Source organism: Pituophis catenifer, unplaced genomic scaffold (assembly GCF_029215685.1).
Source record: "Pituophis catenifer annectens isolate HBS135680 unplaced genomic scaffold, rPitCat1.0.hap2 SCAF_1, whole genome shotgun sequence".
Lineage (NCBI taxonomy): Eukaryota > Metazoa > Chordata > Lepidosauria > Squamata > Colubridae > Pituophis > Pituophis catenifer.
Window position 1 is genome coordinate 44,772,103 of NW_027256881.1, and position 23,685 is coordinate 44,795,787.

The 23,685-nt window shown below is 33.7% G+C and overlaps 2 protein-coding genes across 2 annotated transcripts in view; one reads left to right on the forward strand and one right to left on the reverse strand.

Annotated features, from left to right (window-relative positions):
- The first annotated feature begins 1,584 nt into the window (after positions 1-1,584).
- PRPH2 (peripherin 2) lies at positions 1,585-11,937 on the forward strand. Its single transcript, XM_070948574.1, has 3 exons — positions 1,585-2,165; positions 7,793-8,039; positions 11,713-11,937. The coding sequence occupies exons 1-3, from the start codon at positions 1,585-1,587 to the stop codon at positions 11,935-11,937; spliced, it is 1,053 nt and encodes a 350-aa protein (XP_070804675.1).
- A 4,014-nt stretch (positions 11,938-15,951) lies between these two features.
- The window catches only part of UBR2 (ubiquitin protein ligase E3 component n-recognin 2), a 60,152-nt gene continuing 52,418 nt past the window's right edge, over positions 15,952-23,685 (reverse strand). The window contains exons 41-47 of the mRNA XM_070932371.1: positions 22,536-22,666; positions 21,871-21,979; positions 21,307-21,363; positions 19,934-20,011; positions 19,452-19,622; positions 18,799-18,900; positions 15,952-18,198 (exon numbers count right to left, since the gene is read on the reverse strand). Of these exons, the coding sequence (XP_070788472.1) occupies positions 18,057-18,198; positions 18,799-18,900; positions 19,452-19,622; positions 19,934-20,011; positions 21,307-21,363; positions 21,871-21,979; positions 22,536-22,666 (790 nt within the window). The 3' untranslated portion in view covers positions 15,952-18,056. The remainder of the gene's footprint in view (positions 18,199-18,798; positions 18,901-19,451; positions 19,623-19,933; positions 20,012-21,306; positions 21,364-21,870; positions 21,980-22,535; positions 22,667-23,685) is intronic.

The window sequence follows — 23,685 nt, forward strand, 5'->3', positions numbered from 1 at the left end:
CCAACAATATTATGTGTTACCTTTTGGTGATGCGTATCTATTCCTCTAAGCTTATATTTTTATCATCTTTCTGTGAAGATTCAGATCAAATAATGCAAGATTCATTTTTCAGTAACTCATTTCACAAAGATTAGGTATTTGTTGTTTAAAGTGAGACTTTCATCTCCCCTTTAATTTTGTGTATGTTAAGTATACTTGGGTATATTGCAAAGATATTAAGTATCTTGGTGATAAGTAGTTCATTATTGCAAAAATAAGGACGAGATGAACACGTTCATGGAAGACACAATAGGTTGTTTACAATCTCTGCACAGCTCACATTTAAAAATGAACCAAGCATGTCCCTAGTGCTAATATTCAATAAGAGCTAAACATAGTCCATACAGGTCCACAAATTTACAACATCTATTATTAGAATTCTATTCCACCATTTGTCCATCAGCTCAAAATAGCAGCACTCTTTTACCCCCTTTTTCCTCCAACAACTTGGTGAGGTTGATTGGACTGAGAAAGTGATTGCTCCAAAACCACTTAAGTCCAATGACTAATTGTGGGCTTGAACTTGGGTCTCCTCATTGCCGTTCCAATACCACACTGTCTCACCTCTTGTCATACAGGACTGTTAGTTCCATTAGAATGCCCTACTAACATTTTCTAGCACAATAAAAGACTCTTTTTCTAACTTAAATAGCAACTATGGAGTTAGATTCCCCTTAACAGTGAGATAATTGCACCCTTTTCCATTGTACATGAAGTTCCTTTCTCAGCAAGACCATTGTTGGCTGTTTGTGATTAATCTGTAAACTGCTCTATTTTGGGCTCAAATGTCTTGGCAGTTTGACATAGCTTCTGTGATGATTTAGTAAGATTGTCACAATTAAGCTGGTAATTCTTCTTTTTATCTTTAAAATGCTTAGATTGAAAATCATTGAAAACATGACCTAATTCCATCCCCAAAATGCCTAAGTCCCAGAGCATGTCATTCAGGGTGAGTGACATAAGGATAAGTAGTATCATTCACTGGCTCATTTGTAGGTCAGTGTATGAAAAGCATCTGATATAGGTTTCAAAACTAATTTCCTGAGGAGAAGGAAATCTAGGAACAGGGAAACTTTTTATATCTTTGTTTTCAGTTATATCATGTGAAAGCACAAACTCACTGAATAGTAAAATGAAAGGATTATTTTCTTGTCTTATCGGTGGACAGAGATTTCTTAAATTGGATTACACTAATTAGTATTGGAATGACGTAGTATAGATCCAGCTTTAATTATTTGAAATTGAAACAGTTTCTCCTTTGTATAGAAGGGGCGACCACAAATAGTTGCATATCTTATTTATCAATAATCTTTTATTAATGTGATTTTTACAAAAACAAATCTTGCTGATTTGAAAAATGTATCTGCACTTCTTCAATTTTGGGCTGAGGAAGATGGAAGAACTAAATAATGTCCCAACCAGAGGGATGCCCCTTTGAATCTTCAAGGCCTGAGTGGTGGCGTATCTTTCCAATTCTACTCTTAACCCTTTTCAAAGAAGGGGTGGTTTGAGGAAAAGCTTGGTACCACCAACGTTGTGAAAAAGATGGCAGTGATGAAAATCAAGTTTAACCAGAAGAAAAGAGTAAAACTAGCACAAGGATTATGGCTCATGAATTGGTTTTCAGTGTTTGCTGGAATTGTTGTTTTTTCTATGGGACTTTTCCTGAAAATTGAACTCAGGAAGCGAAGTGAAATGATGGACAATTCTGAAAGCCACTTTGTGCCCAACTCTTTAATACTGGTAGGTCTACTTGCCTGTGCATCCAACGCTCTTGCTGGCAAGATATGCTACGATTCCCTGGATCCTGCTAAATTTGAAAAATGGAAATTTTTCTTGAAATTCTATTTAATCATATGTGTAATTTTTAATGTCTTCATTTTTTTAATTGCTTTTATTTGCTTTCTGATGAGGGGTTCTCTTGACAATACACTGGCAGAAGGGTTAAAAAATAGTTTGAAATTCTACCGTGACACAGATACTCCAGGAAGGTGCTTCATGAAGAAGACAATTGATATGCTCCAGATTGAGTTCAAATGTTGTGGAAATAATGGTTACAGAGACTGGTTTGAGATTCAGTGGATCAGCAACCGATATTTAGACTTTGGTTCCAAGGAAGTGAAAGAGTAAGTAGTTGAAAGAAAATTAATTTTGGCGTATAATTTTTGTCTTTCAAGCTTGTGTTTACATGTCATTCAGATTATTTTTTAGAAGTACTATTGTGAATGGCAAACTAAGATCAGCAATAAAGAGTAATATAAATTATTATTTTAATTAAAGAAGCCACCATTTCAGACTTTCAGATATATAACTTAATTGATTAATTTTCTTTTCCCAGTATATTGTCTTGTACCATAGCATTATAACTTTACCAATGAATTATTTTAGGAGTATTTAACTACTCCTTTCTAGCTTATGGTTCATCCAGTTACTATATTGTTGTTTAGCCATCATGCCTTCTTTTTCCCCTAAAAACAAAGTAATTGAATAAATGCATCAAAATTCAGTAAAAAAAACACATACTACTCACTTTTATTTGATATGGATTATGCAGGGAAACTTCTTCTTTGTACATTGACATTTATCTTGACCTCTGTTAAATCACTCTGTAGCTATTCTTGGCTTTCTCCTCTAGGTAGATAAATGGATTTATAGAGCACTACAAATGTACACATGCTCAATACATACTTCTTTTGCCCTTGAATGCATAAAATTGAATCCACACTATTTTCAGGGATTCTAATTATTTCTCCGTCTTGAAAGTATGGCTGGATATGCTTTCGTCCTACCAGGTGACTTCTACTATAGATATTTTTTGAAAATATTCTGTCATTGCTTTCTCATCCTAGGAAAAGATTCAGTTCCCCCCCACCCCCCAGTAAATAATTATGCTAAGAAGAAATTGCTAGTCTTCAAATGGTTAAGATTTTTAACTATCTTGATTGTTATGAATAAGCAGCTTTCACATTTCTAAAGTATCTTAACAGTGAACTGCATCAGTGGTTTTGTTTGCACTGAATTCAGTGGGATTTATGATTAAATAGATATATAAGAAATACATAGAATTTCACTGTTAGTTGCATTATAGGCAACTTGGAGAACTTCATTGTGATTAATGCAAATCCCATTAGTTCCAATAGCATTTAAATATGTGGGTATGGATGGGTTATAGAGATCCAGTGCTGAAGTTCTGAATTTAATAGATAAATCCTCACTGAAATATACTTAAATACATTTAACAGAATAACAGAGTTAGAAGGTGCCTTGGAGATCTTCTTGTCCAACCCCCTGTTCAGGCAGGAAACCCTTCACCATTTCTAACAAAGGGTTGTCCAATCTCTTCTTAAAAACTTCCAGTGTTGGAGCATCCACAACTTCTAGAAGCAAGTCATTCCACTGTTAATTGTTCTGTCAGGAAATTTCTCCTTATTTCTAGGTTGCATCTCTCCTTGATTAGCTTTCATCCGTTGTATGTCATTGTATGTTTGAGTACCTTTTCATAATTTCTTCTTTAGTAACAAATATGAACTATTCAAGATGCATGCAAAAAAACCCTTTTGGTTTTGCTTGTGGCAATTTTTCATTCACATATTGTAGTCTTAATGTAGTCCAATTAAATAACTACCAATTTTATTTGTATTTTGATATTTTTTGCTGAATAAATATATGAATGGGAACCATTCAAATTATGTCCTGATATAAATAACTACATGGAAAAGTATAATGAGATGTCCACTATGCTGGCATTATCTGAAGATTTGGAGCTTGAGTTTAATCCATCCACAGGAGGACAGTACGTGAGAAATAAAACGAGATTACATTGTCAGACAGATGTGTAATACTGTACTATTTTTAAAAATGGTGATAGAATTTCAGGTATAAAAGTAGTCTAGCTACTTAAATTCAATTCCCAGGAATACAAAGTGATTGCTCATTTTAGTTTGGATATACATACAGTGCTTGCATTATCAAGTACCGAATGTAATTGAATGTCCCAGGGACATTATCCAGTTCATACTGAAATCAGCAGGAGTCTGAGTGGAGATAAGGATATCTAATTAGTGTATAATACTTTGGAGATTATAAATAGTCAGGATTATCTTTAGGAAAAGAGGTCTTTTAATCACTTTCAGATTCCTCAGGTGATAATAATAATTTACAATTCAACAGACAAGCACTTGCCACAGACTTAACAATTGTTAAGACAAAAGACAAAAAAGTAGGGATATTTGGAGATAGCAGAAGAGAAGAGAAAGAATTGGAGAAAAATAACAAAATACAAAGACCTGCCAATAAAAGTAGGATGACTGTGACAAAAGAAAGCAAGGATAATACCAATAGCAATAGGTGCCTTGGGTGCAACTCCAAAACATCTGGAGCACCACTTGAACATCATTTGGTATTGACAAAATCACAATTAGTCAATTGCAAAAAGCAGCTTTATTTGGAACAGCTAACATCCTGCAACAATACCTTCAATACCTCTGCAAGCACTCAATAGGTGGATAACACTGCCAAATCCAATCTAAACATCTGGCTAACTTTGCAACCAGTCATAATAGTAATTTATTAAACTTGCATGCTATCAACTTTCTACAACCCCAAGTGTCTCACAACAATGAAAGAAATTACAATAAAATCAATAAAATATAAAAAAGAAAAAGAAAAAAATGGCAAGCACATTGAACTAAGGGACCTCATTCTCCATCTGTGATGGTCAAGCTGAAGACCCAGATTAGAGACATGCCTTTAAAGATGTAAACAGGATTGCTGCTGGCCATGATCCATACAACATAATTCAAGAGGCTGTCCCTTGTAAATGGAATTGCAATTTGTTTCATTAGTACTCAATTTGTTTTATATTTCATATATCACTCATGAAACAGGAAATGATTATGTCATGCTCAAATACAATTCCATTTCTCTAATGTAACACTTGCCTTACTTAGGCATTATGCCTAAAAGCGAAGAAGGGTAAGATCATCTCTCCTTCAGATTCTAATTTGTGTCCCATTTTTCAAAATGGCCAATTAACTAAAATTAGTCCAATTGTACACATATTAGTAAATGCTATCCAACATTACTATTCGGTTTTGGGGTTTGCAAAATTATGCAGAAAAAGTGTAAAAGGTAGTAAGCAAAAGAAGCATGAGAAAATAAAACAAACTTAAAACTAGTTTACACTAACACTATTCAGTAGTAGGTCCACCCTTGTTTCCATCATGTCCATACATCTATTCATACATTGCCTTTTGTTCTTGACAATCTCTTTTTGAATGTCCATAAATTCCATCCATCCATAAGACTTTGTTGGTCCTTCTAACTACCCATTTACTCTTTGTATAGTTATTTTGTAATTTGATTATCATTCATTCTCTGTATGATCAAACCACAGTCATTTTTTATTCAAACCTGATTCACTCATTCTCTATTCCTTTTTTTATCCAATTTTCTTCTACAACGTTTTCCTGAATGTTCAGATACTCCAAAGACATTTAAGAGATCTTCATTCTGTTTTAAAAATTCTAGACAGAAACCTGAAATATCTTTGGTGCTGGCTTAGCTTATTTTCTTGCAGACATTTCATTATCTTATCCAAACTAGATAACATCATCAGTGCTAGAAGTACTGAGCTACAAACATTCTCCTTTATTAGTAAGATAGAAACTTCTCTGTGGCTCTTTCCAGCATGTGTATTTTTCATCTAATTGAGCCATTGCAGTTTCATTTGAATTTCCTTCCACCAGTAGGCAGAGCGATTATCAAAGAAGTTGACTTGATTCAGAATTTAATTGATGAGCTGTTTGCATTTACTCCAATAATTTCTTATGTACCCAAAATATTTCCCAATGTTTAATGGTATTTTAAACTGGACAAAACATCTAAACCTGTTAATATCCTTTATCGTATGGTACAATCATTAAAGGCTTTTCAATGGTGGGCATACCTGAAATAATCACTCTTCCAATTTGAACAAAACTCTAGTGATTTCATCAGACTAATAAAGAATTAACATTATAAAAATTATCTGATCATGATAGTTTTTGTTCCTACATGATATATAAAATCGTTATAATTTTTCTCTTGTATATCAACAATTACATCCCAACCTTGTTTAAAATGAACAAATATCAAATACCTTTACTGCCTTGTGTTTTTCTCTGACGTTTTATTAATTACTTCTACCCAGTCCACCTTGAATCCTGAGAAAGCTCAATAGTGTTGGAAGAACTAGTTAGTAGTTGGAGAAGAAATCTCGATCTATAGACCAGACTTAGGAGTATAAATCTCCTGGAAAATGACAATGGGAAACAACTTCTAGATTGTTGCCAAACTCACAGGATAGTTATCTCCTCCAATCACCAGAAAAGTAGTACAAATAATTGTATAATTTTTACAGGTAGTCCTCAATTTACAGTCACAATGGAGCTGAAAATTTCTGTTGCTGAACAAGAAAGTTAAATGAGTTTTGGCCAGTATTATGACCTTTCTTGTCACAGTTATTAAGTGAATCACTGCAGTTGTTCAGTTAGTAACACAGTTGTGAAGTGAATCTGGCCTTCCCATTGACTTTGCTTGTCAAAAGGTCTCAAAAAGTGATCACATGATCAGACACTGCAATAGTCATAAATATGAGCTTGTTGCCAAGTGTCTGAATTTTGATCAAGTGACTAGGGGCATGCTGCAATGGTCGTTCGTGTGAAAAATAAGATATAAGTGACTTTATTTAATGCTGTTGTAACCTCAAACAGACACTAAATGAAAGATTGTTAAGTCGAGGGCTACTGTATATCATTCTTTGATGATTACTGAAATCTTTCCTTAACTCCCCTCCTTTTATAATCTACATTTCAGTATTTATTATTCAACAGTGTACTCCCATTGCCTCACACTCCCATTACTGTCAATTAATCAATGCAGAACTGTAGCATTGATCAATGTTCATTCCCATTTTCAGTGGTGATATTCTTTGCCAGAACATTTTTGGATTCTCAGGAAAAGTTTGCAGGAGGAAGGGGAGTAGACATTTGTTGACAGTTCTTTAGCTCCAAGTCTTCAAGTTTAAGTTGGTTATTAATCAATAGTATTTGAATTTGAATAAAAATTTATCTTGAAGCAAAATATTCTTCAACGTTGGGGGATCAATATGATGGGACTGGCAAGTAGCCCTTAATTCTTGTATTAATATGCAATTAACAATTTTCCACAGTAAATTGAGCACTTTCTTTTAACTATTTTAAAAAAACTACATTTTTTTTTTAAATATATTTTTGTATGAGGTTTACATTCTGCTTTTCATGCAGGAGCTCAAGGCAGTGTACATAGGTCTCTTCTCTTCCATTTTCCACCACAATACTAAAACCCTGTGAGGCAAGGCAAAGAGAAAGCAATTTGCTCAAAGTAATCCCGTGAGGATTTGACCCTGGCCTTCTTGGTCCTAGTCCAACATCTTAATATTGCATTCCCTTTTAACACAAATTAATTCCTCATTAGCATATAAATGTGCCAAACAGTTCCCCATTTTTTCATTTGAGGCTTGCTGGTAACATAAGTCCAAAACCAGAAGGCTGTTCTCAATCTAGCTCAAAAAACAACAACAACCAGGTGTTTTAAATGAGAAAGATCATATCCAGATGTTCTGAGGAAAATGCATAGTAATTCACATGCTGCAAATGAAACCAGTGGAGGTAATGTTGCTCCATCCTTCTTAGTGGCTGTTCCTAAGTACAGATTTGCTCTTATTCATTTACAGTCGCATTAAAAGTAACGTGGATGGCAAATACTTGGTGGACAGCGTTCCCTTCAGCTGCTGCAATCCAAGTTCTCCACGGCCATGCATCCAGTACCAGGTTTCTAATAATTCAGCTCACTACAGTTACGACTACCAAACAGAAGAACTCAATCTATGGACTCGTGGCTGCCGAGAGGCTCTGCTTAATTACTACAGCGGCATAATGACCTCCATGGGAGTGGTTGTCCTCTTTGTCTGGCTTTTTGAGGTAATGCAATTGGCAAGCTAATTTCTCTCTCAGTGTTCAGAATCATAATGAGTATTTCTCACGGCAATTATCATTTTTTGTGGAAAATATTGCAGGGTTATACAGGTACCAGCCATGATTAGATTTTATTGTGTAGAATAATTGCCATTTTGTAGAAAATATTGCAGGGTTATACAGGTACCAGCCTTGTTTAGATTTTTTTTGAGGGAAAGAGAGTTTTCAGAAGGAAAACAAACAGATATTCTCCCCTTCCCCCATCTGAACTATACTGTATGGACATCAGGTTTGACATAGTTGCCGTGTTAAATCCGATTATGTTTTGCTTCATAATAGGAGTGGGGACGAATTTCCTTTAGTGTGGTAAAGATATTTTAATTGGGTTGAAAATACTTTATTGATCCTAATCCCCTCTCGTCTACAATATTAGAAGTGTTTTAGATTTATGCAGGCCATTCTCTCTCCTTCCTTCCTTTCTTTCCTCAGTCAGAATTCATCTACCTTGCTTTGGTCCTGTAGGATGAAAGGTCCTTGCTGAAGTGGATTTTTTTCTTATGAAAAAAACCTGATGTATGTTCAGATTTCTTGGAATACACATAGATCCATACCTTCTTCTAGGGCTCCATTTGCCAACTTGATGACATAGCCCCAGTTCCCATTTTTCCTTCAACTCTCCATTATTGACTGGGCCTCATGTTACTTATGTGGATATTAAACAAAAGTATGCATTTCTGAATATTTGGGAAGTGTTTATTCATTTATTATTTAAGTTTCTAGGGGAGCCCATTCAGCCAATGGCTCTGGCCAGTGTACAAAAGTTAAAAACAGAGTAAACAATACTTTAACACAACAAATAACAAGAGGTCATATTGGGAGAGAACACATCTTCCATAGTGGATACCCTGTGGAAAAAGCCAGGTCTTCAAATTTTCTTGAAAGCCTTCCTTTGTGGAAGAGATGCTACTCCATAATAAAGAAGAATACCTCTGACCTCTGGGTACTATAAGATGGTGCTGCTTAATAGAGAGGATCCAAAGCACAACAACAATCCTCTCAAAATGGATGATTAGGCAAAAGCAATTGGAGAAAGATGGTCTCTCAAATGTCTTCCATAGTACAATATGTCATGTGCCTGAATGAGATGACTGAGATCTAAGAGGCTTTAAAGTCAATAAAATATTTTTCTTCTACATATATATGATATAATTGTAATTATTCTGATATTATTAATACGTTCCAACCTCATTGTATTAATCAGTGAATATAAAGATTACCTTAAGGAGTAACAAAAGACAAAGTATACATTCTAATAGATATGGATGGTTTGGGACTTGAATGCTATGAAATATTTTAAATAGACTTAAAACTATGTATATGCCAAAGTATATTCACAAGTACTACAAATTGTGACTCTTGAAAATATATGTTTTTCCTGATTGCCCTCTAAAAAACAAATACATATCCCTAACATGTTTTTTTTACTGTTAACAATTTATTTAAAATTGTCCCTTTATTGACTAATAGGTTAAACACATTTGTAAACAGCAAGAATCTGGATTTATCTCTAAAAACGACATTGCTGATTCAGTTAGAAGGGTATTAACTGTAAGATACTATGCTAAAACTTACTAACTAACCTCTACTTAACTTGCTGTCTCCAGATGCCATTAAAAGATTTGCCAAAGTAGGTTACAAATTGATTTTTTTAAAAAAAATCATCAGAATTGGACTTCTTCAAAATTACAATGGCAAGCTGAATTTAGGATCAGAACATCTGATAAATTGTCTACAAATTGAACTGTCTTCAGGATTTGTAAAACATGAAAAATTTATGTAGAGTCTTTGTATTTCTCCTTAAGATTACATGTCTGCATTTGCAACAGGGTTCCCAAGTTTTCTATATATATGTTTTTCTTTTTATTTCTTTTATGATTTCGATTTAATTTTTATGATTGATTTTTACTTATACTCTGTTTATTCTAGTTCAAAATTATTGTTTTATTAGAATAAAGAAAAAAATAAGGTCATAATACATTATTTACATTTTATCTGTAGATGCATTGTTCTAGAATGTTATCACTTATAGCTGACCCTTGAGAAAGTTTGCAGTATGATCTAAGAAAATTGAATCCAAAGCTATGCATTCTCACAAACAGGGAGACAGATGCAGTCACAGCTTTCTTCTCTAAATTCCCTAAATCACGTATTGCATAGCTACCATAACTCTGTGTTAGGAAAATCTAGGAATATTAAAAATAAAAGATAATGTTGCAATCCATGCACACTCCTAAAATATATTAACTACACGAAAATGAAATACTCTCTGACCATCCAGATTATTCCAAGAGTTTTTCTTGGGAAATCTAAGTAGTTACTATATGCTTCCTTATTGTGGGATACAAATCTATTTTTCCTGCCTCAATTTGAAGCACTGATTCTTGTTTTTACATACTTAAGTAGTTTTAATCTTGACTGCCTTCAAGGTAGACAATTCCCTATGAGCTTCATATCAAATGTTTATGAAAAAAGCAGAAGTTATGCACAAACAAAGAAACATGTAGGTGTAATAACTTTCTGTTTACAAGAAAGAGTTTAATAGAAGGAAAATTTACAATTACAAAATGAAATTTCAAATTAGTTGGAGAAGCCAGCTGTTGTATCTTCACTAAGGCCTGATAATAGATAGTTACACTCCTTGTTATATCTTTATTAGTGTACGATGGTAGCAATTTGATATAAAACTTGATATAAAATTTGATATAAAATCTGTTTTACCTGGGAATCAATGGAAGTTAGGATGCTTAGGGAGTTTACAAGTTGCCAGTTAATCCCAATAATGAACATTGTAAGCTCTGTGTTGCAGAGCTAAATGGTTATACATTCTCCAGGTTTTGATATAGCACCCTTTTAGCCTGGTCAGTCAGCAGAAATACAATAAGGTAGTGGTCTTTAATTTATTTCTAGAGTTGGGTCCATAACCAGGCATAATCATTAAAATCTATGGTAGTAGCCCCAGTTGGAAGAAGGTAAGTTTCAACCAGTATGATTATGGTAGTATAGGGCACAAGAATCAGTACAGGTAGTCCTCACTTAACTATCATTTTTTGGTAGCTGTTTGAAATTGTGATGGCACTGAACGAGTAGAACTTAACACCAGTCCTTGAAATTCCAGATGTTGCAGTGTCCCCATAGTCAAAATTCAGGAACTTGGCAACTAACATACAATTATGAAAGTTGCAACATCCTGCAGTCACATGATAACCATTTGCAACCTTTACTGCTGGCTTCTGAAAAGCAAAACCTGCATGACGTCACCAGGTCACATTGCATTTAACAGCTGCCTGGGATTTTCTTAATGGATGCCACTGGAAGCGCCAGAGCTACAGTTGTAAATCAGCACTATCATGTGACATCAACGACAGCATCACGTAGTGACAGAGATGCCGATTCCAGTTACCACCATTAAGCAAGGACTACCTGTATGTACTGTTCAAGTTATAAATGGGTAATTTGAAAATTAAGCTAATATTACATATTCCCAATTTTTCTTCTATCTGTAGATTTGGTAACTTTTGATTGTTCATTTATAATTAAGATTATTTTCAATATATATAGGCTGTGAAATAAACCAACCTTTAGTCAAGTTGACTGATAGTTCATTTTGTATCTCACTTAGATGTTAGTAATGATAGGGCTGCGTCTGTTGCATACCTCTCTGGAAAGCATCACTAATCCAGAAGATCCTGAATGTGAAAGTGAAGGATGGGTCCTGGAGAAGAGCCTGAAAGATACTTTTAAATCCACCCTGGAAAATTTGAAAAATATTGGTAAGGGAAACCAAGTGAATGCTGAAGGTGACGACGAAAGTGCAAAAACCCAAGCTGTTGCAACCGTCAGCTGAGTTTCCCAGCTAAAAATGACTGTACCTAAAGACTGAAAATTGTGAATTCTAACTTTTGAAAAATGAGCCATCACAGCTACAGTACATATTTATTAATAACACTTAACATTTGCACTTACAGCAAGAACATTACAAAGCATCTTGATATAACCAATATTATATGTATATATTAAGATGACTACTTTTATTGGAAATGGTTAACTATTATCTTAAAGCAAGTATATAAGGCATTAGGGTCTTTCATATTAAAATTCAAGCAGACTTCTATTTTGGTATTCTGGTACTGTGCATTTTGTTGTGGATCACTGGAACTGGAAACCAAAGAGGAAATGTAATTATTTTTATATTTTAAATTTACAAATATTTGGAAAAATGTGTATGCTGGATTATGCATACTTATGATAGGACAACAAAAAAATACTTACTGGAAAATTGGAAAGGTATATAGAAAAATGCATTTTAACTTTCCTTTTTTTGGGGGGGACAAAAACAGATATTTAAAATTGCAATTGAAGAACTGTATTCAGTCATGTTTATTGACTATATAGCAATAACAAAGTTAGTTGCACTGATTTTTTTATGCACTGGACAGAAATGGATAATTTTATAGAAGCAAGATTACAGTACAGAGTTTTGTAAACCAGTATAACTTTTAACCTAAATTGCTGACATTGGCTCACCTGTAAATCTGGTGCAAAAACTAAGCTGTTTTTTTAAGAAGGAATCATGAAGCCCTATTTGTAACTCTCATCAAAATAAACAGTTACCACATTCAGTAAATGGGGTTAAGGATTTTTCCTGGCACTGAGAAGCAACTAAAAAGATTTGCACATTAATTTAGTGAATTAGATGCTATGTAGAAAGACTTGGAGTTGCCTGTTATGGTAATATACAGAAGATTATTGTTTCAATGCATTTTAATACAAAATTTATTCACTAAGATTGTCTAGTGTTGTATTATTCTGCAGGTATCTTTTAAAGTTTATAAACTGGAGTGAAGCATGGGGAGTTAAATAAATATCTTTGTCTTATATGAAGCACTCACACAGGCACTACATAAACACATCTTTGCCAGGTTAGCCTTTCCCAAGAGAAAGCAGAGAAGTCTGCCTATTAATCAGCAGCCTAGTTGTGGAATTTAGCCAAGAGTCTTGTAGCCTTTGATAAAAGTAATGAAGGAAGAGTTCATGTTATTATGATCAATAAAAAGCAAAATAAAGTTGTTCAACGAGACAAGTGGCAGCAGTTACAGACAGGAGGTGCTTGTTGACAAAGCCTCTTCTGAGGTCTAAGTTAAATTATATTAAAGATCAAAAGTCCACCTTGGCAGATGTTTTCACTGGTGCTCATTTCTCCAGTTTTGGGCCCTGGGTTCCATTTATTTGGAAGAGGCAGCAGCTAAAACTAGGACCTTTGCCTGACTGATGGCATTGTAATGGTGCAGAAAATGGAAAATCAGCAAGTGGTTGGTAGTTCTTTCCTAATCATGAAGCTGCAGTCATGAAGAGAATAGCAAAACTTTTGAAATTAAAAAAGGTGATACTGAAGGTTGTATGATAAGGTTGAAAGCTTGTATGATCAAGGAAGGGAGTTTAGCAATAAAAAAAAAAAGTAGGGGAGGAGAGATGAGAAGGTAGAAATGCCACAAGGAATTATACTGCAGTAGTCCCAATAAGTGGTGATGATGTTCAGGCATGGATTTTAATAACAGCAGTTATGTCAAGTGTTGAAGTTGAAGAACTATCACTGTTTGATAATTGCTTGAATATGAAGAGTGAGAAAAATTTTATATCTTTATTCAATTCTGCATACGCTACCTTTCTTCTGAAGCGGTCATTTTGCTTGTATTTTTCGTAATGACATTTTGGGGGTTTCCTCAAATAACATCCAAATCCTACAATATATGCTGGTATATTTTAAAGTATTAGGACAGTCCTCTAAGTCTTTGCTGAGTTTTGTGATTGTTCCATGACGATAGTTTTCTAAACCAGAGATGAAAAGTAGGGAAATGGGAATCTATTTCCTACATTTGCAAGACTCAATATGAACATAATATGCTAACAGAAGCCTTAGTTTTTGTATAATCCTGGTTTAGCATGGATCTAATTAGATCAATATGAGTCAAGTATTCATATAAAGCAATTACTAAAAGGTTTAATTAGGAAGGTTTCAGAAATCTCATTGGGGCTATTTCATTGTGCTAATTCTTTGTATGTTATACAAATGTTCTGTAAATATTCCAGACTTTTATTGTATTGCATTAAAATTTACCTCAAGTCTAAACATAATCAACTCAAACTATCATTTCTCATTGATGGGGGTTTTATCTAGTTTTATTTTTTTACTCAATACTTTCTTTTATTGCCATATCAGAAAATTTTAATTTATTTCCAGTTGCCAATGATCACAACTGATCAAGGATATTCATTGTAATCAGTAAACAGAGCAGAATCAGATTTGTATCCCACACAACAATTATGTATATTTTTTGTATGAGAATTTATTCTTGTTCTCTTTTCCCTTGAAGTAGCATAATCTCAATTATTATGTTGCTTTCTTTGAATAGAGAAGTAAAAGAGTGGAAATATATTCCATTTGATTTAGTTAAATGTTTTTCAGTAAGGTGCCCTAGTATGAAAATTACTTATTTCAAAGGAAGAGAAAAATTGATCAACAATATTTCTAAAAATCATAAAAGAACTATTGTAGAAGATGTAGAAGAATTCCAATTTATCAGGGTCTTTTGACACCATCATATTCTATTAATCAGCTTGTAATAATTGTCCTGTCAAATAAAAGAGGTTATAGATATGGTTTTCCAAATGTAAGTATACTGTAGGTACTATTACAAAAAATTGTAAGATTTTTGATTACCACTATCTTTTTCTAACAAAGGATTTGGATTATTTTCAATTACAATTTCTTAATATACAAAATAGTGAAAAAATATGGTAGAACAGTAAAAGCAGAAAGGCTCTTCATCCTTGAAAATTATTTGGAAGAAATGCTTTAGCACCTCTCAATTATTCACTTAGGCAGCCCAACTTTTTTCAAACATCCATATCAACTTCAAAAATTATGCCAAAGTACTGAAAGTACGAACGATTTGTGATTGTAAAAAGCACATATTGTGGGGGGTTTGTACAATAGTTTATTGTATACTAATACTTCTCCTGTTAAGATGTGTAGCAATTCCATTTCTGCTTAAATTTAGAAATGTGTACTAAAGAAAGCAAGTAAACGTTTTCCTCTTTTTCTAAGACATTAATACTTAATGAAACATTCCAGGAGTGGAAAATATACACGGCTTTCTCAGAGCTAATTATTCCTAAGTAACCTTAATACAATTTACAAGATTAACCTTCACACATTCTTCTGTTCTGGGCACCTAATGCTTGACAACAGTTGCTTCCTTAAGCATACACTGCTTAGCCGGAGCAAAAGAAGACTACAGAAGCATCTTTATTCTAATGGTATTCTCTTGCTGAATTAATAAGCCAGAATATAAGTGATAAAGTAATTTTTAAAAAGTATTCCAGAAATACTAAAATACAAACTTTTCTCATGTTACAGTTATGAGGGATTTAGATGTTGTCTTCTTTCTTTCTTTTCTTTTTTTTTTTTTTTTTTTTTTGGTCCCAACTCCTGGCAACTACCTGGAGAAGTCCCTGCAGTTTTCTTGGCAACATTTTGGAAGTGGTTTGCCATTGCCTGCTTCCTAGAACTGAAAGATTATCCTACAAAATAATATTTCCATACCTGAGTCATATTGAAGAGATTATAGAAAAACAAATAAGATTGTTCAGGAATAATGTTGGAAAATGTAAAAAATATTATTATTAAATCATCAAATTACTGAAGTTATTATTTTTAGATATGTATAAATCATGATACAGTACAATACAGTCATAAAAACTACTTAAAAGTAACTTCTGAGGTACTAATTTTATTAATGTTGAATTGTTTCAGCTCAACCCTGAGAAGCATAGGAGAATGATGTGGCTGACTGCAATATTTAAAACTTTTTTTTTAATGGGAACCAGAGATGCTATGTATCCAAGGCATTTTTAACAAGTTAGCAATTAAAGTCTTCAACAGAACAGTCTCTTTAAAAAGTGAGCAAGATTCAAGCATTAATTAAATATCAACAACACCTAAAGCATTTATTCTTATATTTTATACATATGATACAGTTTAATTTTTACAAGTTGTTCACAGATATGAAAGTCATTCATTACAGGTATGAATTCCCTGATAGTGAAAGCTTGTTATATAAATATTTCTATAATTAACATAAATACATGCTGAAAGAAAAACAAACAAGAAAATGGGCAATTGAAGGAGCAACCTTGCCAAAAACCAGGATAAATTACACACTTTATGTGTCATGACCTTAAAACCATCAACCTATTTAACCTTCATTTCATCTGTAGTACCTGGAGGGGGCATGTCTCCCAATATTTAATTTGTACAATTCTCTTTTTTAAAAAGCAGAACTGTTTTTATTCTTGTTTCTGATTTATCTATGCAGTCACGGGGGGGGGGGGTGACTCCACAGAATCGAATGCATTGTTACTGTGTATATCTTAAAACAAATTTTATATTAAGTAAATTGTGTTAGAGGAGAATTAGCAAATTAAATGTATCAGTCGCACCAATTATCTACAACCTAAAGGAAGAAAGAAAACAAAGACTACTGCCAGATACTCAACATATAGATGAAAGAGGCTTGGTTACTCTACTAATGCATTAGGAAGACTGTAATCAGGCTGCTCAATTTCACCCTAATAAAAGGCAGCCAAATTCATCTAACTTTTTATGTGTCTGATATATTAATAGCAACTATTCTGACAAGACAGCATTAAGTATGCATCATGTTGTTTAAAAAAATTAATTTACAATAACATGAAAATGCATGTTAAAAGGATGGCTTTTCAGCAGCGTACTGGTGATAAAATTTCCCTACTTTATCAATATTAGATTATGATTATGTAATAAAGCAATTTTTTTAAAAAAATTGTATTTTAAAGGATAGATGACAACTCTCCAGAAAGTACAGTATTTAGAAAATTCACTGCCTTCAGGCATCCATGTGCAAAATCTGTGCAGTTTTCAATATACTTATAAAGTATACTATTGACAAACTTCTCTACTGAATGCCAGCCAAGTGCAAATTCATGTGTTTGTTGATGCCTGCGAAGGAAATTAGTAACTATTAAGTTTTGCAACTGGACCCCCACAGATACTGGGTTCCTCTATTTCATCATAAGAATTGTAAAAAGGCTAATATATCCAGAATCTTGAAAACTGGAATAAATATTTAAAAAATTCTTATTCTCAGCTTCTTCAATTTGAGATCAAATCAAGATTTACATGACTCCTCCAAGGGATGAAGTTGCTATGTTACATTCTAAGGAAAAAAATGTAATATCAAAGTCTTACCAATCATATTGTGGAAAACAGTCCTTGCTTACTATGTCAATATCACAATCCACACAAAATACTCCTAAAGTGTGCATGACTTCAAGAAGATAATTAAATTAGTTTCCCTTATGAAGTTGTTCTCTTTTAGTTAAAAGGACTAATGCCGAGGAGCCATGCAAAACTGCAGATTACAAAGTCATTTTCAATGAGTGTTATTTAGCACTCTTGTAAATAAATCCATTGCTACATTTTTTGCACCTGTTTTCAGCTAATTCCAAGTATAGAACAGTTTAAGTACTAAAATGTAAAATGGCTCAGATTTACTACAAAAAGGAGACCACAGTGCTTCAGCATTGTGCTTGATTAAGATGCTATTTCAGCCAAATTTTTCTTCTTCCATCAGTTATCAAAGGAGGTTTCAGTAGATGCCTAGTATAACTTTGTACAAATTCACTCAGCCAAGTTAGAGAAATCAACAAAGATTGTGAGGGAAGCTCAGTGCAAATAATACTATTAATTAAATATGCTACACAGTAAAGTTATATGGTTATGGTAACCAATAAATGTATAAAACAAAAATGGAAAAAAATTAATTCCTCTCTTTATTATTTTCCATCGTTTCCTATTTCTTTTTTGCTTGACGCATTATGATGGATTACGAAAGAATTATTGAGTTCTAGAACGCAGAAAATAAGTTATAAATGCTGCCAGTCAATGCCTACTAAAGTTTGATTTGCTTCTTGTGCATGTCCTATTTCCTCTGTGATACTGTGTTGTTGCCAGAGTTTTTGAATCTTTTTAAATCTTTCTCTGCACAGATGTAAAGGATTGCCACGCCTAGACAAGGGAAGAAAAAGAACATATAAATTAAGAATATGAAATAATAATATGAAATTTTATATGTATGAATTTTCTCCAAATACTCCAAATAGCCCATATACACCTTGAAATACTGTAGCTCAGTGGCTAGAAATGCTTATAATGATTTTGCATATGGATTTTACTCTTACCTGAGATTGCTAGTGTGTGTGAAAAGAGTCAGGTAAACAAAATAAAGTTTCTATGAAGCTCCCCCCTACTCAAATACTTCTATTTATGTATTAACCAATGCCCCTGGCTTTGGATATACAGTACGTCCATTTTATAAAACCAGAAGATTCACTCTGAAATAATTCCTTCATAGATATTCAATTCAATTTCTTTAAAATTATTATAATTATTACTATTAGATTTATCCTACTTTTTAAAATATTTTGTTTCTTTTAAGTCTGCAATTATATACTGGCTATACTGGATATGGAATGAGTACAGTGGCCATTTGGACTATTGCAACAAAAATAGTCTATTTATGCAGTTCATTTCTTCATTTTGGAAAAATTCTCAAAGCAGGATGAATGAAATTTGCATATAGTATCAGTCTTCATATGAAAAACTTACTTGAGTCCTTGATCAGTCTCTCCATAGTCATCTAAATAGGGAGGAGCATAGAAACAACCTTTTGTTTTTCCAGCTAGAAATAGCACGTGACATTCACGTACTCTGAAAAAAAAAGACAGAATAAAGATGGTATGCAATTTCCTAATATTGTCCAATAAATTATTCCATCAATTTCTAGAGAATAGAATTCATCACATCAGAGTAAGCAGGAGTAATGAGACCTTTTTTGGTACTATGTCTCCGTGATTAATTTTACTCATCCTATCAGACCTTCAGGGGAGTGTCCTATGTGCCCTGTCAATTAAAGTGGGACATTTTATGAGATCCAAGATATAAACCATTTCCATAGTGGTGCATCTCCTTTGGAATAGCATTCCTCTGGAGATCAGATTGGCCCCAATCCTGCTGGCCATTTGCAAGGCATTAAAGACATGGTTAAATTCCTGGGCATGAGAATCTATAAGATGGTTATGTTATTTGCTATTTGTTTTTGTTTTTAGATGTTAATGTCATAATGAGATGGACAGCCTTGCAAATTACATAAAGAAATAAATTGATTTTGCTGCTGAATCTTTTGTCATTATTTGCTCTTTTCTTACAGTGTGACAATTTAGCAAAATTGACCAAATCCAAATTTAAAATCATATGATTACCTGAGGAAGATTCCAACTCCAGAGCCACATGTATATGTATGTGCAGTACATGCTCCTACATCTTCTCCCTCTAGTTCTGTTTGACAACAGTAACTCTGAGAACACAACATAGTTCCACAGACAAGGCATAATGTTGGTGCTCTACTTTTATCACCACCTGACTTTGGACACCTTTGAAAGAAACAAAACATTTGGTTAATATAATGAAACATTTGTTATCATGACGTACTAAATATACATTCTCCAGTTAAAAGACTACGGCTTAGATTCAAAGTATTGCAAGTGAAAATGCCCTGCTACAACAGAGATTACTCCACATTTTCTCCCTCATGTAGCCTCATTGTGTTACCCCCATCCACAAAATTTGTTTCTGGTTGTGATATGGAATGCAGAATGTGGAAAAGAGAACAGAGCAGCAGAATGGAGAAAAGTAGTAGGAACCAGAGGATCAGGACACATCTTATGCTTTCTGCTTGACTTACGAAAAATTAGATGCTTGATTGATTAGGCAGCTGTAATCTTCTGGAAGTTCTATTAATTTATTAGACTCTCGTGGATAGCTGAAATCATATAAATGCAAAGTATGTCATAAAAATTTGAAACTGCTTATGAAGCTCAGTATATAAATAGTTTGATCTATTGCAGAAATTAACTATTAGCTATATGGTAGCTTTACCTGAGAAAAATCTTTAAAAAGTATGACAATATTACCTATAAGTTAGTAGGATAATATAGTAATTTTTTATAACAAACAATTCTGTTATACATTCTCCCATGCCCCATCTGGACCACAGTTCATATTACAAATGTTGAGATGCTGCTTCCAAACACAAACAACTAGTTTGGCAGTAAGTATGATATCGTGTTTCCCCGAAAATAAGACCCTGTCTTATATTTTTTGAACCCCGAAATAAGCGCTTGGCCTTATTTTCAGGGAGGTCTTATTATTTTGGGTGCCTGGAGCAAGACGGGGCTCCTCTTGCCGTTTCACCTGATTTCCAGCTCTGTTTCCCTAACCCTAACCAGAGGAAATGGCGGGGACCAGCTGCACATGCGATTAAATATTTTTGGCAAGGGCTTATTTTCAGGGAAGGCGTATTTCAGCGCATGCGCTCAAATAAGCCCGATTGGGCTTATTATCAGGGGATGTTTTATTTTCAGGGAAACAGGGTAGGTACATCATAATATAATGAGAGAGTAACAAAAGATGCAGAGAGAAGTACCATTTAGTTTTTTAGTTGTTCGGTGTTTAGATGTTTAGCATTTTTGGAATAAATATTGTTGTATTACTCTTGTAATCTATTTATTAAATATCGTTTTCCCAATATTTAGAGATATATAAATGCAGCACTTGTTTATCTCTCTCTCTCCCTCTTTGTCTGTCTGTCTGTCTGTCTCTCTCTCTCTGAGCCCAAAATTTCTGTTGTTAAGTGAGACATTTGTTAAGTGAATTTTGTTCCATTTTAAGTGCCATAGTTGCTAAGTGAATCACTGCAGGAGTTAAGTTAGTAACACGGTTCTTAAATTACTCTAGCTTCCCCATTGACTTTGCTTGTCAGAAGCTTGCAAAAGGTTCTGTAACAGATCACAGCCCAGGTCACTGTAACCTTCATAAATATGAGTAAATTGCTAGGCATCTGAATTTTGATCACATGACCATCAGGATGCTGAAATGGTCATAAATGTGAAAAATGATCATAAGTCACTTTTTTCAGTGCTGTTATAACTTCAAAGAGTCACTAAATGAACTGTTGTAAGTCAAGGACTACCTGTACTGCTTAGTTTCAATAACTACAAGCTTTGTGTTCCTATTTTTCAACTGTCACAGAAACTTCAATAGTTAAGAAATCCTCACCTTATGGCTTGTCGCTGACCTTGCAGGCATCTTTTTACTTCACTGTTATTACACCAGCTTTAAAAAAAGGGTGAAAAAAAGTTTTTATTTCCTCTGAAATAATTGAAGAATCATACTTTGCTTTCCTTAATCTACAACACATGTTTATAGGTAGCCAATTATGAATATAATCCAGTATAATACAAATATTCTTAAAAGGGGATTTTATTTTATTTCAGTGAAAATAACATAGCAGAATCATTTACTTATTTATTTGATTTGTGTAAACATATAGTTATATTCTTCGTCACCATCCAGATCCTCTCCAAATGATCAAATGGTGAATACTGATGATGAGTAAGCCTGTAATGACTGTTCAAGTATTTGAAAGGCATTTCAAATACTACACATTTATGACCTAGCACATCAGTTCACAAGAATTCTTTATCCTTAATTCTTTCCTCAATTAATTGCACTGCTCTTTCTTGGTTTTCCCTCTTAAAAGTCTACTTCATAAACACCATGCAAGATTTGTATTTTTAAATAGACATTTGTGTATTTAAATGGATAACATATTGTTCCTACCTTTCTATTAATGTATTTGTAATTTTGCTGTTCTCTTGAAAAAGGCAAATTAGGTTGCTTGGCAAGGAGAGATAGCTACATAAGTATTCAAACTGGTTTGCCCCATTGGCTGTACATAAAAAAAGTATATTTATAATTAGCTACAATTAATATTGATATATTTGCAAAGAATTCTATTGTTACATGCTAAATAACATACAATAATTATATGCATAAATCACAACAAAGAAGTATAGTGGAAACATATAATCTACTTTAGTTTCCCTACTTCCTCATTAAATTAAGGCAGAAAATGTATTCACACTCACATCATTTATATTCTATTTATTTTATCCTGTTTTGATTATTTTTAAAAATATCTCAAGATGGCAAACATACTCCTTCCTCCTCCTAGTTTCCCCACAATAACAATCCTGTGAGATGAGTTGTGCTGAGAATGTATCACTGGTCCAACTGTCTATATCAGTTTTCAAGTGAATTACATGTTTCAATAGTTTTATTACCCTAAGTAGACACCTGTACACCTGAAAATCAGTTTCAGAAGGCTGGATGGACATTGAGGCAGTGAAATTGGATGTTCGCATTTCTTCACCTGAGTAGTTTGAAGCTATTCTATTCAGAAAGCATTATTAGAATTCAAACCAATATAGCCAACTAAAAATTACCTTTCAATTCTGGTGGTATGGGAACTCCATTTAAATAGTGGAAGAACATAGCAGAGCACCTCAGAAAAGGCATGATCCCAGTTTTTATACTTTTCCATAGGTGCCATCCAGAAGAAATTTCTTTCAAGGCACTACAAATAAAATCATTTTGCTTTTCACCAAAGAAAATTTCATGTTTAAAAATTATGCATTTAATCTACATTTTACTCTAGCAGCTAAAAGGCAAATACAGGATTTTTTAAAAAAATTGTTGAGCCTGTTTTTAAAAACTATTTTGTTATCTTACAAAGTCAAAACTCTACATGGGTAAGAAATGTTTATATACATAAAATCAACAGAACTGCAGAATGGTGAAAGTGGAGTATCGTTATCATATGCATTCATGATGAAAGGAAACATATGGATATAAATGTTTCTTTGATGCAGAAATGCAAATAGAAGCTTCTGCCTAAGCTTTTTAATCAAGGTAGCCAGATTAGCAAAATGGTACTTCATGACTTCTAAGCGCCACCTGAATTGTATCTTTGTATCAAGATACAGCATTAAATAAGGATAAGTAACATGATAAAGCAGGGGTGTCAAACACAAGGGACCGGCCTGTGTCGCTTCAGCCCAGTCTGTCCAATGCGAAGAAGAAACATCAGGCTAGGGTGGCTTTGGCCCAGCCTACCGGGTGCGAAGAGGAAACATGCCAGCAGTATGAGGAGTGGTGTCAAGCTGGCCACACCCACCCAGTCAGCCACGCCCCCGATGTCAACTAGAGTCCTGATGCGGCCCTAAATGAAATTGAGCTTGACACCCCTATGATAAAGCATTATATAAACTATGAAAAATCTTAATACTTATCAAATATGGACATTCAATTCCCATATTTTTTGAGAAAACATTGTGCTTCATATCACTCCAACAATAAGGAGACAATCATTTGTTAACTTCTAAAGTTAATCTTCTAAAGAACTAGTCCGCTTTCTATCCCATAAATATCACACTTGAATGCGGTGGAACTGAGGAAGATTCAATTTGCTGGTATTCTTTTATAGATATACTAAGTCTAAACCTAATTAGTTGTTGTTGTTTTTTGAGATGAGTCAAATTTAGCTAGGTACAGCCACCTGCTGAACATATATTCAACCATTCAGGTAACTGAGTA

Bases quoted from the DNA above. Each gene is read 5' to 3' on its own strand.
- PRPH2 (XM_070948574.1), top strand. From the start codon at position 1,585: ATGGCAGTGATGAAAATCAAGTTTAACCAGAAGAAAAGAGTAAAACTA. The intron at 2,166-7,792 runs GTAAGTAGTTGA...ATTCATTTACAG, and splicing joins GGTTCCAAGGAAGTGAAAGA to TCGCATTAAAAGTAACGTGG. The intron at 8,040-11,712 runs GTAATGCAATTG...TATCTCACTTAG, and splicing joins TCTTTGTCTGGCTTTTTGAG to ATGTTAGTAATGATAGGGCT.